The sequence below is a fragment of the Oreochromis aureus genome, linkage group 5 (genome assembly GCF_013358895.1).
Source record: "Oreochromis aureus strain Israel breed Guangdong linkage group 5, ZZ_aureus, whole genome shotgun sequence".
In the NCBI taxonomy this organism is placed as follows: domain Eukaryota; kingdom Metazoa; phylum Chordata; class Actinopteri; order Cichliformes; family Cichlidae; genus Oreochromis; species Oreochromis aureus.
The window spans coordinates 16,565,396-16,582,789 of NC_052946.1; the positions used below are offsets into that span (position 1 = coordinate 16,565,396).

At 39.4% G+C, this 17,394-nt stretch overlaps 2 protein-coding genes across 3 annotated transcripts; one reads left to right on the top strand and one right to left on the bottom strand.

Annotated features, from left to right (window-relative positions):
- Nucleotides 1–6,864: 6,864 nt before the first annotated feature.
- On the top strand, nucleotides 6,865–12,202 carry LOC116329896 (peroxisomal succinyl-coenzyme A thioesterase-like). Its single transcript, XM_039611810.1, has 12 exons — nucleotides 6,865–7,130; nucleotides 7,568–7,690; nucleotides 7,849–8,058; nucleotides 8,573–8,672; nucleotides 8,868–9,058; nucleotides 9,143–9,315; nucleotides 9,405–9,521; nucleotides 9,646–9,725; nucleotides 10,987–11,080; nucleotides 11,200–11,280; nucleotides 11,494–11,629; nucleotides 11,714–12,202. Exons 2-12 carry the CDS (start codon nucleotides 7,582–7,584, stop codon nucleotides 11,812–11,814), a joined length of 1,392 nt encoding a protein of 463 aa, XP_039467744.1. The 5' UTR covers nucleotides 6,865–7,130; nucleotides 7,568–7,581; the 3' UTR covers nucleotides 11,815–12,202.
- Nucleotides 12,203–12,339: 137 nt separating this feature from the next.
- On the bottom strand, nucleotides 12,340–14,737 carry LOC120440121 (protein S100-B-like). Of its 2 annotated transcripts, XM_039611812.1 has the most exons (3): nucleotides 14,629–14,737; nucleotides 14,290–14,433; nucleotides 12,340–13,861 (listed from the first exon to the last, which is right to left on the bottom strand). In XM_039611812.1, the coding sequence occupies exons 1-3, from the start codon at nucleotides 14,632–14,634 to the stop codon at nucleotides 13,709–13,711; spliced, it is 303 nt and encodes a 100-aa protein (XP_039467746.1). In that variant the 5' UTR covers nucleotides 14,635–14,737; the 3' UTR covers nucleotides 12,340–13,708. The 2 variants fall into 2 exon arrangements, with proteins under 2 accessions (XP_039467746.1, XP_039467745.1); XM_039611811.1 differs by lacking the exon at nucleotides 14,629–14,737 and having other exon boundaries at nucleotides 14,290–14,598.
- Between the last annotated feature and the right edge of the window lie 2,657 nt (nucleotides 14,738–17,394).

A 17,394-nucleotide genomic window follows, 5' to 3' on the forward strand; every position in this document is an offset into this window, starting at 1 on the left:
AACTTTTTTTCCGATTTTTCCACCGCCTGAAATACCAGTTTTTATCTGGCTACAAGAATAGGCATCTGGATGATCTAATTGAAGTGCTCCTAGGGAAGGCCGACAACTACTTCTCAGTCATAAAAACCCTGCAAGATGTGGGCCGCATGAAAAACAGGTTTGCTGACACCTTGTCTCAAGTTTCAGACTCTGCTTCAAGACTGATGGAAAGTGGTTGGGCTCTTAAAATTACAGTCAAGAACAGCCATGGAGTTAATGCATATCAAGTCCCATCTGAGTCAAGAGAAGACATAGTGTATGATGTCTGCCCTGTTGAGTCCTACTGCAACTGTACATATGGCTTACGAGGACTTCTTTGCAAGCATCTAGTGTTACTTGCAAAATTAGCAGAGGTTGACAATGACATCTATCCAAACATGGAAACAGACATTTCTACCTTGGCAAGAATTGCAGTGAAAGAAAGCGAGGATGAGCTCACCCGAAACCTTGGCTGATTAGGTCCCACACCCGCTTTCACACCTTGGCGCATGTGATTAGAGGATCACCAGGGGGCCCTTTGTCCCTCCTTGGGGGGATACTCCCACTGGGTTTAAATCTGGGACTCTCGGCCATTTGACCTTAGAACTGAAGAAGCTTCTCGGATGAGAGGTGAAACGTCTTCAAGCAACTTAAAGAAGTCCAGACGCTTTTCTTTGCAAACTCCTTTGACAGTGAAAGAAAGGCATTACTTTGTACACTGTGAGGACTTGAAAGTGATAAAAATGCCAAGTTTGTTTGGAAATCTGTGTTTTTTTTTGCATCGGCTGAAACACTTCAGTGCACTTGTTGTACGTTCTCTCACTATAACACATGTGCTTGCCTGAAGGTGGCTTGTAGCCATTTTAAACAAATGAAAAACTCTCTGAAAAGTCCTTTATCAACTTTGAATGACACTCCTGTAGTTGAAAGCACAGACAAAAAATGCACAGAAGACGCGGTTGGAAAACTAAATGCTGTTTTAGACACAGTTAAACAGTGGGCATTTATTCCAGAGGGCATTACTGCAATGATAGATGAACTGCATACAAATGTCTTAAAAACGAAACAAGAAGTAGGCAAAGGTATATGTCAGTACGAAATAAAGACGACAGATAATGCACGCAAAATTAGGCCATTGCATTCTAGCAAGAAACGTTCGGCCAGCATCGACATTCCAACAGTCTGTGAAAATGAATGTGAACAATCGATAACCACTGAAAGGGAGACATCCTCTGGAGAAAATGAAAACCTTTTGGAATACAAAACAAAAAAGAGAAGAGTTAAAGCTAAGTATATGCACAAGTAGACTTTTGTGTAGAAATTTCAAAGGGACTGCATCCATTACCTCTGTTTACTGAAACCTAAAGCTGAATAGCTGTCTTAACTTTATGCCAAGGAACAGATGAAAAGAAATTGTTTGGTCTCTCTCAAGCAGTTGTTATTTATGTGTGTTATTCATTACTTTGGCTTGGTTGCTGTTTTTGATACAAATTCATCTGTGCCCATTGTAATATTTTCATATGTTGCTATTTTTATATTGCTATGTATCATAAATAAAGGATTACTTATTACTATTACTTATTACTATTAAAGATCTGCATTTATAATTGTTGGTATTATTTATAAAATATGCGCTCTTAAGTTTTTTGCTCCATAAAACGGTACCTGTCACTTTTTGGACATAGAGTATCAGCTGTTGAGGACCCCTGGCTCATACAAAATAGAAGTAAAAGGTTTCAACATCCAGCCTTTTTATGATTAAATACAAAGTGTAATAACAGAGTTATCGGGGTGTGATTTTGTTAATAGTTAATCATCCTAAATTGTAATTTAGAGTATGACTAAGTATAAGTTTAATAGTAATGATGAGTAAGAAAATATAGCCAGAGTAATGGAATGAGACTAATACCTGACCTCACACTGAGATTTGGTATGAAGTGGCATGTTTGTGCTAATGCTGACATTGGGGCTCAGAGTTCCTCTGTGTGTATATATTTGTGAACGTTAACTTCGCTAATGTCCAAGGGTTTGACTGCTTTCCTGTTGGATTGTATCACACAGAACAGGGATAAGAGCACCAGTGGCCATGCACACCCTCATCTCTCTCCTTCACCCGATCATTAGTGTTGGAAACCAGCATTAGCTCAGAGTAGATTAGACTTCAGTATAGTGCAAGTGATTTGATTTTATGATTATTTGATTCAGTTTTTTCTGTGTTCAAGCTCAATTACTTTAATAAAATATGTTGAATTCAAAAATTATAAAATGTGGACATTACCCTTTTAAACCTTTCTGAAACAAGACAGGTAAAAACTAGTGTATAAAAGTTTACATAGGTATAAACATAGGTAGGAGACGCACTGCACCATTGGACCTAAATCGACACTTCATGTGCTATTTCTTATGTCTGAGCAAAGGAGCAACCAATCACACAACTGGCTCCGCCCTGTCTTTCTTGATTGACAGGCAAAGTCATTCTGCTGAAAAGTCGCATTATGAAATAAATAGGCCATTGGGAAAAGCGGGATTTTGAAATAAAGACTGACTGAAGGGAAGACGAACACAAGGGAAATAAAAATGACAACAGTGTAAACATACCAAAACTCACAAAATAAAACAGGAAAGCTACTACAAACCGAGTGTGACACAATTACATTCATATTGAAACATATGTGATAATTTTCTTTCTTTGTAGCATTTTTAAGATATGTGTTAGAACAGTCATTATGCTGTTTGGATTAGGAACAAAACATTTTTACCAAATAGTTAACTTAATACAAACTTAAAACAACAGTGAACAATTTTCAAGATTCTGATTTACAGAACAAACAAAAGTCACAAAAGGTTTTATTATTTAAGAGACAAGATCCAGTTTTTCACACAGGAAAGAAATGACAGAATCCAGTGCAGCAGGGCCAAAGGTGTGTGTCAGCAAACTGAAAGTTGAGGAATCAGTCAGTTCCTGTTTAAGGTTGTGTTGGATTTTGTGAAGAGTCTGTCTGTTATTAGAAAGTAAGATTAACAATATTACACCAATAACCCAAATATGGGGAAATGACAAATAATACAAAAAAAGATACAATTTTCATATTATTCTACTAACTTACTTTGTCACATCAGCACTTGAATGGTCGATGCCTTTACAGACCATGTCTCTTGTGACATCGCAGGCCAATCTTCCAGCAAACCAGAGGGCTAGCTCCCCAGCCTCCTCTTCACTCAGAACACTAAACACCGTTACTTTAGTTTTGGCCTTCTTAGGCCTGTCAAGAATCATTGCGGGCAGTTTGGCTTTACGGCCCTAAAAAAGAAAAAGTGCAAACACCAAAAGAGCAGAGAGAGACACACACACACACACACACACACACACACACACACACACACACACACACACACACACACACACACACACACACACACACACACACACACACACACACACACACACACAAAGTTAAATGCTTTTGTTTACATGGTGTAATTGTGTATATGTTGCAGCAAATGCACAATTTCCAGCCACATTGTCACTTCATTGATACGAGTAACCTGGATTTATTTCAGGTGACATCAAAATCATGAAATGTATACCTACACCAATCAAACCTCTGAAAACATGAACTGACATGTTCTCTGCTTGGATTCTGCGCTTGATCTCGTCTTCTGTTATTGTGTAGGTTTTCTTTTTTGAGCTTGGTACAGATAAGCGACCATGCACTCTGTAAACTGTACTAGTTCCTTCTGAATCAGTTTGAAATTCTGTATCTGCATCGATCCTGTCAACATCAGCAGCAGCAGCATTATCTGTACTCAGACTTGTGCCGTATACTTCTGTTTCTTTTTCTTTGTCTTCAGTCTGTGTACCTTCATCTCTTTCAGTCTGTGTACCTTCATCTCTGACTGTCAGTCCTCCTATCTCACTGTTACTTGTCGGTTTGCTGCAGATGTCCTCTCCCTTAGGAACTTTTCCTTTGTCATCTGCCTGATGCTTTCCCTGATGACATTCTTCGCTGGCTACTTCTATTGCTCCTCCTGTATAGCCACCTACTATGCTCCACAACTCCTTTCCCTCTGCTGTGCTGCACTGTGCTGTTACATAAAGAAGAATGATATAAACAGCACTATATCAATTTAATTGTGAAGGGAAATCCCCACTACATGACACAGTTATGTCTAAAATAGTTTTGTGTAAAAACTGGATCTTGAAAAGGCCACTTTGCACACCAGGACTGTGTAATTAAAGGCAAAATTACGAAAATTCTTACACTTTGAACATTTTTGGACATTGTTTAGTTATATTGTGACTTACTCTCACAGAAGATACAGATGCCACAAACAGACTTTGAACAACGCATGTGCTTGTATGCACCACATTTCTGGCACTGCACCTGTGAATTAAAAAACAAGCAAACAAACAAAAAACAAATGAACAAAGTCCATTATATAAACAATCTATATGGCTAAGGACATGTCATAGCGTACCCGGTCTTTGGCTGCAATTAGACACCAGCACTGACTGCACTTCCTAGTTCGATCTGCAAAATATAATTTGTTTAAGTACAAGTTACATTTTCCAATGTTAGAGAAAAAGAAGGCGGCTAATTTTATATTTACCTATTGAGGAAAATAAGTAGTGGCAAAGTTGGGACCTGAGCTTTGGGATTTCAGTGTTGTACTCCTCCACATGTGTTTTACCCTCAATGAGAGATTGGGCAAACTAATAATTGAAGAAGAAGAAAAACAAAACATTGGCAAATTGTGCAAAATTTCCATTAACAAAAAAATGTCTGTTTTAACCCCCCTGAGAAAAAATAACAGAGCAGCCAAAGCAAAGCCTTGCTGCTGAAATGGCTCAATCTACAAAAAAAAAAATTGAGATTTTACCATCCTGCATCTAAAGCTTTAAAAACTGAATAGACAAAAATGTAAACATTACTTAGATAGGTTAAAGCTATAGTTTTCAGTACCATTATGACATGCACTCCACATGAGTTCCCATCCTGTTGATGTGGGTGGCTCACATGTGACAAAGTCCACTCTCCAGTGCAGCCTCTTGCTGAAGCAAATGAGCTGAGAGATTGCAGTTATTACAAATAAAAAGCATATATCTCTGCCTTTGTTACACCTGATGATTTTCTACAGTACACAGTCATGGCTTTCGGCATGTGTAATGCTAACCCCACCTTCCAGAGGCTGGTAAATAAAGTCCTCCGTGGCCTGTCCAACTGCAGTGCCTACCTAGATGATCTAGTAGTTTACACTGAAACATGGCAAGATCATTTGGAAACTTTATGCCAGGTATTTCACCGTTTGGCTCAAGCTACTCTAACTCTTGTTGCAAAATCAGTTTTGCCCCGGTTCTTTTATTCGTCGAGGGATCCAGAGATGGTACCGGAACTCAGTAGTAATTTTTACAAAATCTTTATTCATCTTTATTCATCTTCATTTAAGCATGCACTTCTAGAAGGGAAGACGAGGCCGGTGTTCCTCTGAAACAATCTTCACCCCTTTGTTAGTTCCAGGCAGCTTTATAGGAGCGACCCCATCATAAAACCCCCATAATGTGCTCCAAACTCTATCTCTGTGTGTATGCACGAGCACGTGAGTGCCTGTGTGTGCGCGTACCTGTGTGTATGTGTGAGTGCACGTGAGTGAGTGTGCATGTGGATGTGTGAGTGTAGCAGTTTAAGCACTATGTGTGTGTCTCTGGTACGTGACTCCCTAGGGGTCATAAAAACCCCCTCTCTCTTCCAGACCACAGTTATCAAGTTACAAATGTTGAGACCCCCACACAGGTATCCTCTGGGGAATTTCCACTCAGCATTAACTCCTTTTTGTCTTACTTTCACAGTTCAACTGGGGAGGGTCTCCTAAGATCTACTCCTAAGTTCATGACACAGTCAGGCCTTTATTTATATCCAGGGCAGTGTCAGTGTCTCTACCATAATTCTACATTCTATCTTAACACATTTCTAAACTCTAAAACAAACTAAACATTCCTACACTCTCAACTTAGCTAAGTGTGAGTTTGCCAAAGCTACAGTGACGTACTTAGGCAGGAAAGTGGGACGTGGGCAAGTCCGGCCCATTGATGCCAAAGTGGCAGTGATTAAAGAGTTTCCCACACCTACCACCAGGCGTGAGTTGCGTAGGTTTCTAGGGATGGTGGGCTACTACAGAAACTTTTGTAAAAATTTCTCCTCTGTAGCCAAGCCATTGACTGACCTACTCAGCCCAAAGGTTGAGTTTATATGGTCAAGTGAGTGTCAAGATGCTTTTGAGAGTGCAAAAGCACTCCTCTGCCACACTCCTGTGTTAGCTGCACCTGATTTGACGCGACCATTCAAACTTGAGGTTGATGCCAGTGCTGTCGGGGCTGGGGCAGTGCTGTTGCAAGAAGACTTGCAGGGTTTGGACCACCCCGTTTGTTACTTTTCCCGCAAGTTCAATAAAAATCAGTTAAACTACTCCACTATTGAAAAGGAGACCCTGGCTTTGTTGTTGGCTCTTCAGCACTTTCACGTATACCTGGGGTCCAGCATGTGCCAGACCACACGGACGATTGGCTGCCCAGGGATCCCGTGATGCTCCAAGAGGCAATCAGTAGCTGATCGTGCAAACATGCAGTTTGCCCTTCGTGCCTCCCTCTTCAATCTTTGTTGAACTTGTCAAACCTTGGTGCATGCTTGAACTTGCCAGAGTAGAGCTTTGAGCTGCTAGCTGGCTGTGAGTAGAATTTTGTGATGCTGGCTCACCTTAGTTAACCCTTAGCTTTTATTTTGTGTGTTGCCAGCTTGCCTTAGTTAACCTTTAGCTTTTACTCTTGTCTTTTTTTTGTCTTTATATAATAATTGTTTGCCCAGTGGTCTGTTGAACAGCCCTGTTGGTTTTCTGTTTACAGTTTGGAATTAAAACCTTTCTTTACTCAGTTTTGTGTTGGGGGCGTGTGTATGTTACTCCTCCCCTGACGCCTAGCAGAGGAGGTTGTAACAGCCTCCAAAGGCAGCCAATATCCAAAGAAGAGCTTTGAATGTCCTTCAAGAAATAACTGTGTTGGAGAATATTGACGTTCACGCTCGTTAGACCGGTACTCAGCTTTTGCTTCATATTTCTATGTAAGTTTGCACGTTTTAGTAATTTACTGCACCTATTTCCCAATTTTCCTTAGAAAATGTATAGAAATGATGGGTGGATCAAGACTAGCCTGACGCTCACAGGAAATAGTCACATGTGGGTGAAAGCTGAACGTATGGTGGATGATTTTGGTCCTGAATTCAGAACTCAAAGTGAACAATAATTGTAAGGCAGACTTGAAAAAATCCAAGTTACAAAGGAGCGTTTTGCAGTTTTTTGTTTTTTTTTTTAAAATACAGTACATCTGAAAAGGACAAAGATCTAAGGTTAATCTCTAACACAATAGCAAGTCTTAGCCAGACAGAACCTGACAGCAGAGTGTGCTGTCCAACCTTGGATTAGTTGTAGTTATTGATATTGTTAACCCTTTACTTCGATTTTAAGTGGTTTGTATTTGATATTTACTTTGTGTTTATAGTGTCAAGAAAGACCATGTTTAGGGCACATATGAGTGTGACAAGAATATGGCAGCTCATAGAAAAGAGGATGATGTCGTGCATCAGTGTGCATGGGAAGCTGCCCGGTCTTCAGCGTGCTGTTGGTAAGAATAATATTTGAGTTTTTTTTATATTTTTGAAATGGGTTATATCAAAGATGATCAGTATCATTTTTTTTTTATCTGTACATGCCTGAAGAGTGTATGTGTCAGAAGTTCTCGGTTTTATTTGTATGTATATATGTTTGTTTGTTTTTTAATAGGTGAAGTTCGGAGGAAGAGCAGCTTTAGACAAAGCCCTTTGCTGACAGCCACTCCTGTTCGTGCGCTCATAGATGAACAGATCAGCATTAAAGGGTGTTTCCTGTCTCAAAATTATCCTGTCACAGTGTGCGCACAAATGCACAGTGAGGAGGGAGATCTGTGGGAGGCGTTTGCTCATTATACAACAAATGCGAGCGGCAGCATCAACTGTGAGTGAAATACTCTTAAGTGCTGTTGGGTGACATAGTAGACAGTTTCTGTAATATATAGATGTCCACACAAATAAAAGCAGCTGGCACGTGGAACATTTAAAGCAGGGCAATAATGTTGAGATGCTCACTGTGCCAGTGGCAGTGTTTGACATTTTTATTGTATTTAAAAACAAAATGGAACAAAAAACAAACATGCTGAAATTAAATTGAACAAAGTGTTTGTCATTTTAATCTGCAAGCTGCAAGTAATTATTGATAAAAGTCACAAGTTAATATTTAATGTGTTTACTGTGGAGACATCCTGTGGCAGTCATGTTATATTAATTCAATTCAGTTCAATTTTATTTAATTTATATCGTGCATGCCATTTCTTATCAACAGTAGCTTCAAGGCACTTTATATTGTAGAAAGAAACCCCAACAATCAGTAAAGATTGCGTGAAGAGATATTAACCAGGCTTTTATGCAAGCAGCGTTTCATTTTATTTTTGTCTCTTTTCTTACCTGAATAGTGACCAGCGATCATTCAGTTGGAGGTTCTTATGTAGGCTGTGAGCCGATGGGACTCTTCTGGGCTTTGGAGCCTGCACTCGGAAGCAGAGAAGGTTTGAGGCAGGTGGTGAAGACAAGCTTCCCGAGAGCTTGAGAAAATAAAATTTGTGGTTTCAAAGCCAGCTGCCTGTTATGTTGCACACTTAAAAATACAACTAGAGGATTCTCTCATTCACTCTACATTTCTGGCTTCACTGACTGATTCTTTCTCTGTGTAAATGGTTAAAGTGAGAATCTTCTGATTTTTGATCACAGGCTTAGGAAAAGAAACGTGGAGACCCCATACATAGTGAACATCTCCTTATTGGAGGGCCACACTTCACCCAGTGAGGGGCAGAGGACTGAGCTGGCAGCTGTAACCACTGAGCGCTGGTACATGGCGCCAGGAGTGAGGAGAATAGAGATCCGTCAAAACAAAATCGTAGGAACATTATTCTTACCCCCGGGTGAGCATTCACTGAAATGGCACATTATTTAATGGCAGTGTCTTAGTCAGCAGTGACTGAACTTCACATACTGATGTCCTGCAGGCCCGGGCCCTTTTCCTGCTATGCTGGATCTGTGGGGAATGGGTGGAGGACTGTTGGAGTACCGCTCTGCACTTTTTGCCTCCAGGGGTTTTGCGAGTCTTTCTGTTGCTTACATGGGGCACAAAGACTTACCTGGACCACCACACATGAGTGTTGGCGATTCATATTTCAAAGTAGTTTAAATCTTATCCTAACAGCCTTGTATTTGTTATAATGTTTTTGCCACTCTCTTGAAATGTCCCTATTTATTTTGTTTGGTCAGTCAGCCTTCCAGCTACTTCAAGATCACTGTCAGGTCGATGCAGACAGAATTGGGGTCATTGGCCTCTCCTATGGAGTCTTTCCGACTCTTCGCATCGCCACTACGATTGGTTTTAAAGTGAATCCCAAACTCGCCTGTTTTGAAATCTGCAATATGATCATCACAGTGTTGTTTGCATCAGAAAAATAAATCTGATAGGTGATTATGAATGACGTTAACATTTATCTGTTCCCCTTTCCAGCCATCATGTTTGATTTGTATTAATGGGGCAGTAGGAAGCCCGCTGTTGGACGAAGATGGCAAGAGCAAAATGTTTGAGAGGTAACGACTGGTAACTTTAGATTTTACTCTGAGGCTACTATTATTGTTGTTGATGTTTTTATTATCATTATTATTATTATTATCATCATTATTCAGTCTATTTGAACCAATCACCTCTGGTGTCACTCAAAGGTACAGTGCTTTTTTTTAATAACGTGGCCTCTGTACACCTCTACAGTGGATTTTTAACGAAATCTCACATTAAGATGGGCAGTCTAACATAATTTTGAATATAAGGACTGTTTTTAATAGTGTACTTTGTTTGAGGCGCTAAAGTTTTTGTCCTCGGTATTGTGGCGCTCTCTTCATGATAAATCTTGGTAACTTATGGTGAACCTGACTGGGGCAAGGTTATGTTGAGTTTCAGTTTAAAATTATACAGTATGTTTACAGTATGCTTTAAGTGCAATATACAACCCCAATTCCAAAACAGTTGGGATGCTGTGTATAATGTAAACAAAAACAGAATGCAGTGATTTGCGCATTTCATAAACTCCTACTTTAGTCACAATAGAGCAAAGAAAATCCCTAAAATGAGAAAAATATGAAGTCCATTTGAATTTGATAGGAGCGACATGTCTCAAAAGTTAAGACAGGGATCAGATTAGGAAGTTACTCTGCTACATTTATGGGGTATTTATTAACAATCATTTTAAATCAGTTAAACTGATTTGGCTTTGCTGTGGCAAGAAACTAAAGAGGTTTCCACATCTCCTCTTTACTGGGTGCGGGGAGAGTGTCAGACCTGAACAGACTGGGTAACATTTACCAGATGACATGATGTGCTTCATTTCATGACTCTTTTTCCTTTTCCTTGCCATACTTTTCTCTCCCAGTCATTCTGGTACAGAATGATCTTGAATCATGCCGTTGACAGTGATACACCTATATCTGTCGAGTGTTGACCTTGTTAGGTGTTGTGAAGTTCTTTATCATAACCATGGAAATAATTCTCTCATCACCCAATTTAGCTGTCTTCTAAAGTTTTTGCTATCGCTCTTGTAAATTTTACTCTCGTAAAGCCTAATGAATCCAAGTTGAAAATCTTAACTTGAGTCATATTTTGAGTCTTTAAAATCCAGTGTGGTGGTGTACATTACAAAAATATGTCATCGTGCAAAACGTAGCTATAACCTGGGCTTTTATCTAGTTGAGTCGTCAGTCTACTGCAGGGCTAACGTTATAGTAATCACTGTTTTTAACAATTTCGTGAGTAGATGATAACAAACAGTACCATCTCTGTCCTCTTCTGCTCTTTAAGCGATCAGAAACATTGGGAGTTCGATGATCGAGGCTATGCGAGTTTCAGAAATGTCTCTCTGCCGGATAATCTGCCCCCTGAGAGCAAACAGAAGGTTCTTCTCTGCCCGTCACGCATGCACACAGAAGCACACGTGCATAGAGCTCAGTAATCTCTGCTCTCTATTATTGATTTTTATTTTTTTATTTTTTTTTTATTTATTTTTTTTTGTAGGTAGAGAACATCACCTGTCCTCTCATGTACATAGTGGGTGAAGATGATCTGTGTGCTGCAAGCACAGAGAATGCAGATGTGGTAAATTACTTTAATAATAAATACAGATTACATTTTAAATGTTATGTTGTCCTGTATATATTATTTGGAGTCCTCGTGATGTCTATTGAAACATGTTAAAATATTCTAAGAATACAACAGTTATTTACATCCACCTGAATGCGGTTTTTGTGTATTGTCTGTGTGGACTGACTGCACACTATTTCATTGTTTACTTTGATCACTGGTCATCAGATTGAGGAGGCCCTGAGGTCTGCAGGTAAATCTCATCAGTTTACCCGTTTGTCATATCCCGGCGCCGGTCACCTGATCGAGCCACCCTACACACCGTGTGCAAGAGCGTCTCTATGGAGAGCCAAACCAGAGAAATGTGAGCTAAAGTTTTCCTCTTATTGAATTCTATTAAGGATACCATATAAAATGGTAAGTAAATGTGTTTTATTTTTCCCTGCAGTATTCACTCTGTGGGGAGGTCACCCCGCACCCCACGCTGCTGCTCAAGAAGATGCCTGGAAGAGGATCCTGGAGTTTATGGAAACCCATCTGAGGCGATGAATCACCGCATGGACAATAATCCATCATTAACGGGATTCTGAAATCCTGCATTTGTCTGAGAGAGAGTTGTGAAAGATGTCCCACAACTGGTGTGCAACTTGGTGAAAAGAACAGCAATAATAATAATAAATAAATAAACTAATTTAAAATTATTTGGGCCACAAGAGGTCGCTGCTTGGTTGCTATCAAAACAGGCATTTTAATAGGAGTCAATCTGCACGGTACAAAGGAAAAATCTTTCAGCAGTTTAGACCCACAGATGCTGGGCTGCCAAGTACAGCTGCAGTTATACTCATCAAGTAGTATAGGTCTTATTTTTCTTAACTGGACTGCATTACATGTACACATGTCTGTTATTTGTCTTTCTTAAAGATAGCACCAGTTCTCATTTCTCAGTTTGTGCATCCTTGTTTCCTTTCCTCACCTTATTGACTTCTCTTCTCACAAGGGGAGAGCAGGGAGTAAAAAAATAAATAAATACCCAAGATGAGACGTCCTTCCTTCAGAGCAGTCATTTCAAAGTGACGTTCAGTCACATATAGCATGTTGTAAAGCAGCATCTGTTAAACATGTCTCAGTACTGCTGTAGATTATCATTTCTGTCAGATGAACGTGCATGTTTGTAATGACAGACAAATATGTGGAAGTATCATCCATTTATATATATTTTTTGTTTCACAAATACATATTCCACACATGCTATATTAGAAACTCACCAGCCATTTTATTAGGTATACATTGGTCGTGCCTGTTTGGACCCTCTTTTGCCTTCATTACTACATTAATTCTTTGTGAAACAGATTCAACAAGATGCTGGAAACATTTCTCAGAGATATTGACATGATAGCTCCACACAGTTGCTGCAGATTTGTTGGCTGCACATCATGATGCAAATTTGGTGTTCCACCACATCCCAAAAGTGGATTGAGGTCGGGTGACTGTGGAGGCTTTTTGAGGACACTGAACTCATGTTAAAGAGACTAGTCTGAGACTATCTGAGCTTTGGGACATGTGTTTTCCTCCTGCAATCAGCCATCAGGAGATGGGTACCCTGTAGTAATAAAGGGATCGACAGGTTCAACAACAATATACTGGTAGGCTGTGGTGTTTAAGCCCAATTGGTACTAAATAGCCAAAAAATATCCTGCAGGATCCATAGATCCCAAAGTTCATCTTGCTTACATCACATTCGGACTCTGCCGTCCAAATGTCACAGGGGAAATCTACACTCATCCGATCAGCAACATTTTTCAGTCTTCCGTTGTCCAAGTCTGGTGATCCTGTGCATGTTGTGGCCTCAGTCGATAGGAGTAGCCTTCTGCTGCTGTGGTTTATCTGCTTCAAGGCTCGAGGTTTAATTTTATGCCTTCAGAGATTCTATGCTTTGGTTGTAAAGAGGGAGGTCCTGCTGCCTTCCTATTACCGCAAATCAATCTGGCCATTCTCCTCTGACACTGACATAGTATTTTCACCCACAGACCTGCCGCTTACTGGATAGCCTCTCTTTTTCCATAATAGATGGTTGTGTGGTAAAATACCAGCAGATGAGCAGCCAATTTGGTACCACCAACCATGCCACATTCACTTAAATGACCTTTCTTCCCCCTTTTGATGCGCAGTTAGAGCTTAGCAGGTGATTTTGACCATATCTACATATTTAAATCTGTTGAGTTGCTGCCTTATGATTGGCTTATTAGATATTTGTGTTAATGAGCAGGTGAATAGGTGTACTTAATAAAGTGACTGGTGCGTGTATTCAGCAAACATTTCCATACTAAAAAGAAGTATCAAACTCTGATGCATGGTTAGTGATAGTCTCCCAGTCTCAAAGGATGTCTAAAAAAAAAAAAAACACACATACTCTCTTTAAATGAGTAATTCATGTGCATGCAAACTAATTCTTTTGTTGCTTTGGAACAAACAGTTCATTGCAAGCAGAGGTGACCATGGCGATGAGGGCAATGAACTCTTTGAAGTCGATCTCCAGATCTCCGTTCTGGTCGAGGTCAGCGAAGAGTTTATCCAGAGTGTCATTCTCCTTGATTTTCTGTTCAGCAGGAAAATTGCATTAATGTTCATCATTAGCAGTAAATGGACAGTATATTTAATAACACTGATAAATCTGTAGCATCACCACTAACTCTACTAGGCTTAAATTTTAATTACACCAGAATAGAAGGAAAAATGTTAGTTTATCTAATATATTTTTAACATCTCTGAGACTCAGCTGTGCAGCATGTCAACGCTCGAAAAGGAAGCAAATAAAAATCCACTATAGCCCCAAGCAACCTCAGTTAGTTGTACATGCTTTGCTTGTATAAATTTTAAATTCATCAATAATGTTTGTGAAATTCTGTGCAGCTTTTTTCTTATTTAAATACACACTGTGCTGCATGCCAACAAACTGATGCATGCTCATTATTATTGTTCTAGTTACGTGTCATAAACACACCCACTTTGCAGAAGATATCTTACCACTATGAAATTATTCATCTCATTGTTGATAAGTTCTTTAAGGTCTGCTTTCTTCAGATTGCACTTCTGACCCGAGTATTGGTGGAAAGTTTGGATAATAGTGAGCATGCTGCTCTCCAGGTCTGACACAGCAGGCTTTGTGGCCTGAGACAAACAATTTGAATCAGTTCCCATTCTTTTGTTTTGCCACGCAAAGAAGTTAATTGTCACATCTGTGGGATTTTCTTCATTAAATACACTATAAGCATGCATTAATAACAGCATATTTGTATCCTGATCTTGTAGGACAACATTTAAAGTAAAATTTCTTTTGTATATGGAGCATTTTGTCTTTCTTACCTCCATCTATAGGACCTCCTCTGTCTTCCAGGGATCTTCAGTGTGACTGAACGCTTCTCGAGCAGCGACTTTTCTGCCTCGCTCAAATTACCTCAGACATTAAACTGTATTGATCAGTCATCTGACGCTCACCACATAATGCACAACTAATGGATCCTAGTGGTCAAAGCTTCAACCAAAAACCATTTGCCTGTAAAGTGTGTGTGCAGTAGCCTTTATGTCAGCAATATAATGTACGCATTTTTTATTTTTTTATTTATTTTTCAGCACTTAAAAGCTTAACATGAGACTTAAATGAAGGCTAACCTCAGATGAGCACATAATGGATACTTTGCTGAGAACCATGAGGTCACAAGTAACAGAAAGTCAAGAACTACAAGAGGCTTTAAAAGTGTTCAGATCAGCATCTCAGTGAGATTTCTTTGAGCTCAAATGAAAGCCAGTAATATCTGAGAGTGTGTGATAAGAATAAATAATTATTAGTCACCAAGCAAGATTTTGTGATCATGTGATGTAATGTAAGTTACAGATGCAACTATTTGCATTTGTCTTAAGGCTCGATAGCAGTTGTGAAAAACAGACCCCAGTGAACTGCCATACGTGTCACACAGGGGCGGATCTAGAAGGGTGGCATGGGGTGGCAAGTGCCACCCTAAAATGATCCCTTGCCACCCCAAGTGCCACCCCAGTTTTGCATATGACAGTGTTGTTTATTAAAATAAGATAGCATTAACAGTTTGAGCGTAGTTACAGTCAACAGTGAATATAAATGCTAAAACTGAATATATTGCATAGTGTCCCCCCCTCCACCATTAACAAATGGTTCAGCCCATAGCAGGACCGGCTTTTTTCTTGTTTTCAGTAGCAAGCCATGCTTATGATTGTGCCAGAGCACATTTTGAACAACATCATGGGAATTTCGGATTTTACACAGGTGGTTGGTTGTTACACTCTGGAAATGGAAGGAAGGTGAGTGTTATTAACCCTCTGTGGTTCACGGACACGCTGCACCTCCAAATCACATGACTGATGTAAGCTGACATAGCAACAAGCTGCAGCCGCGCTGAGTCTCTGTTTCAGCCCACATTGAAAGTTCGGACTTAAAAGTTTTTAAATTTTAGTTACAGGCCAGTAAATCCAGAGTTGTGGTAATATATATAAGCCATGCTTTTTTCTAAATACTGTCGTCACGTTTGTGTGTGTGTGTGTGTTTTAAGCGTTTTCTAAGGACAGCGCGAAAACAGTAAAGAAAGGGGGGGAAAGCCACCGCTTTCCTATCGGTGGAAAAATGTACCATGTCGGCCAATTAAAAAAAAAGTCAACATGTGGGATTTGGTTGTTTAGGAAGAGGGGAGAGTTTTGGGAGTGACGGTAACGGCAGCGAGACAGAGCGAGCGAGTGAGAGAGAGAGAGAGAGAGAGAGCGAGAGAAAGTTTTTAGATGTGGGAGATTTGTGACGTTTAGTGTGGAGTGTATACTTAGTGTGTTGTGTTGTGTAGTTGTTCTGTTGTGTAGTCGTTTTGTTTTGTGAGTCAGTGAGGGCACTAATGAATGTCACTAAGGCACATTGCAGTGTAAACACTGTCACTAAGTAGAAAACCAGCGGAGTGATACACCTGCTGTTGTCAGGCCTGCAGGTTTATCCCTGTGCTGTTCTCCTCTGTCTTTTGGTGGACAAACTTTTTTTACTGGCACACATCATTTGTGGGGCATCTTATTGCGAAACCTGATTGTTCTCTCATTTTAGTTTTAGTAATATTTTTAAATGGTTGTACAAAATGAAAAAAAAAAAACGGCAGGTGTATTGGCTGCATTTTTAGATAAATAGTTGTATATGTTTACAAAATGTACAATTTATATTTGCATTTCAAGTTATAAAAATTTACTCAACATGTCTGTGGTTTTTTTTACAGTAAAAAAATACTACGAGCATTTGAAGTTCTTTGTGTGATTTCAGATCAGTAATACTAATGCAGTATGTCAGTGAAAAAAACAACTAAATTCAGTTGAGCTGAAAAGAATGACACCAAACAAGGCAAGGGGAAAAAAATAAAATGAAACAATTTGAGGGTGAAATACAAACGTAAACTCAAAAGGAGTCAAAAATGTCCGGTTGTATTTCAGACCTCAGTGGGTTAATCCAACAAATCATGAAAAATTAGGTTTAAATTTTTGTTCACGACAGTGCAGATTTCTGACATTTTGTGTAATTTAAGCATGTAACAACTGTTGGGATTCAGAGATTCTTTTATTGTTACCATATAATCTGTCTTATGATAAATGCATCAATAACATGTTCTACAAGATTATTTTATCAGTAATATTTCTTATGGGGTTCATAATGCATTGAATATGTTTGTCATTACATTGACCTTTCTATTCACAGGTTGAGTTCATTCTATACACAATGCATAACTGTGCTTGTTTAGAGTTGATGTTTCATCCAAGAGGGTTTTAAGCTTCACTGGTGAGAGTGTCCAGGTGATACATGTTGAGGGAAGATGAGAACATAGCAGGTTAATTGCATGCATGCTTACAATACACATATTAATTTAGTGGCAGGCCTGAGCGAAGGCCCAAGTGTCTTCTGCTCTCTTTTTGAGACCTGCGCCAATTCAGTCTACTTAGTGATTGATGACGAGGGTCAATTATTAGCTCTTAACGATCCCGAAGCTTGAAGTTTATTATCTTAAAAGGCAGGTGTTATAGAAAAGAGAAGTTATATGACTGTTTATAGTTATTAAAATGTACAAGATGCGCTCATGT